The sequence below is a fragment of the Pygoscelis adeliae genome, unplaced genomic scaffold (genome assembly GCF_000699105.1).
Source record: "Pygoscelis adeliae isolate BGI_AS28 unplaced genomic scaffold, ASM69910v1 Scaffold224, whole genome shotgun sequence".
Lineage (NCBI taxonomy): Eukaryota > Metazoa > Chordata > Aves > Sphenisciformes > Spheniscidae > Pygoscelis > Pygoscelis adeliae.
In genome coordinates, this window is record NW_008824657.1 from 1,443,231 (window position 1) to 1,445,347 (window position 2,117).

At 40.8% G+C, this 2,117-nt stretch overlaps 1 protein-coding gene across 1 annotated transcript in view; it reads left to right on the forward strand.

The window, feature by feature from the left end:
* Nucleotides 1-258: 258 nt before the first annotated feature.
* The window catches only part of ETS1 (v-ets avian erythroblastosis virus E26 oncogene homolog 1), a 67,794-nt gene continuing 65,935 nt past the window's right edge, over nt 259-2,117 (forward strand). The window contains 1 exon segment of the mRNA XM_009322609.1: nt 259-330. Within this exon segment, the coding sequence (XP_009320884.1) occupies nt 259-330 (72 nt within the window).

The following is a 2,117-nucleotide window of genomic DNA, read 5'->3' on the forward strand; positions in this document are numbered from 1 at the left end:
CATTGTCAGGCTCTCACCAGTTTACACTAATGGATCCGTGTGTTTGCATTGTTGATACAACACATCTAATCACAATATCTGCTATTAATACAGATATTTTTCCTCTTAACTTTTCCAGCTTAAACTCATTAAGATGATAGTCTGGTCCTCGCTTTATATGGCTGTGAGAAAGCACGGGTTTAGCTGATGCTGTCAATTTTTATGCTTTCTGCAGCAGGGCATCTAATGTCCATCTCCATTTCTGCAGGCACCTCAGAGATGATGAGTTACTATATGGACACAACCATCGGCAACACAGCCCCTTATCCTTTGGCTCGCCCTGGAGTGATGGTAAGGAAGGAGTTTGGGTTATTTTTCTATCCCTAGCAGTGGGTTTTCTCTTTGGTTGCTGTGACTTTGCCTATCCCATTCACTGACACGGCTTGGTGTCGACCGCCGAATCGTTCCAAGGTTTCACGCAGTTCAGAGCAGCGTCCGAATGCTGAGTGTTTACCCAGAGCTTATCTGAACCTCTCGAGCTTGCAAACCTCAACTGGAAATAGGATCACTGCATCGGATTTCCTGCGCTTGTGTTCGGAGGAGGATTGTTAGGGTAACCATTGTCCCGGTGCCTCCGCTCCCCGTGCTGACCTTCACCTGCCGTGGATGAACGCAGTGGGATCAGCACAAAGCAGATCAGGCGTTGGAAGAGGTTCGGTTGGTTTGGCTAGAGTTTTTGCACAACTTTGGTGCTCCCCCTTCTGAGCCAGTTCCTTTCTGTCTGTGCAGCTGATGGGTGGTTATGTATAATATATATTAGAGTGCGATCCTGGGCATGCCCGTGGTGACTGCCAGCAGCTATGGGACGGGTTTGATCGTGCTTCGACCCTTATTTAGAGAAATCACATTAATAGATGTTTGCCCAAAGAAATGCTGGCCAGTGCTAAAGATCCTAGACAAGGTCAGATGAAAGCTGTAACTCTGAGCTGGGACACCAGCCTGCCCGGAAGACTTGCTAGAAAGCAAAATTTTCACCAAATTAGGAAGAAAAAACCACTCTGACACATGAAATATTTCGAGCACAGCTCGATATTTTTCCTTTAAACGGTTCCAAGCATGCATTTGACTTTTAAATATTGATTGGAAACAAAGAAAAACTATTTCCCTGCAGGGAAATAATAATAATGATACTACTACTACTTCCTGATTTTATTTATATGTATGTATATGTTGTTGTCCTCTCATACAGAGATATACATGTATATGTACCATGTATGTATTATATGGTATATATGTATATACACGTATGTATATACGGTAAATATGTATATAAGGTATATACATGCATATACACTATATAGAGACATATTTATAAATATATATGTATAAAATAGGTATGTATAAAATAAAATGAAAAATATATCCTGGAATTATTTCCATATACTTATACATGCTTGTATATATATAATATATATATTTTCCTTACACAGTATAAATATAACTTTATATACAATAAAAACAAACATGTAATATATAATGACAGTTATAACCTAGGATTACAGACGTGTGGGTATATACATGCCTATATCACACATAATCCATACATGTATATACATATTTAATGTATTATGTGTAAGCGTATAATAATACAGTATATTATGTAATATATATGTAATAAAACATAAGTTTATATAAATATACATGTGTGTATATACTTCATGCGTGCATGCCACATGTATATACACATGTATGTATACACACACATATATGTCCATGGACACATAAAGATGACTAACACAAATATAACTACAAATAACACAAATATAAAGATAAACATAAATATAGGCATGATAATCACAAATAATATCAATATAAACAGGAATATGAACATAAATATGACGGCTAGCCCCAGCTCCTGCCAGCACGGGGCCGGGCTCCCCCATAGTGCCAGGGCTGCGACCCGGGCAGGGCCGCTGCCTCTCCACCCCCTCACAGGGCCCCTACATTTTTTGGGGGGGCTATGGGGCCTCCTGCCTCACGCTGCCGAAAGATAATGGTTCCAGCTGGCGGAGCTGAAACGAGCCCCCTCCCATGGAGGGTGTCCTCCCCGCTGCCGGCCCTGAAGAGAGCTCCCTCCC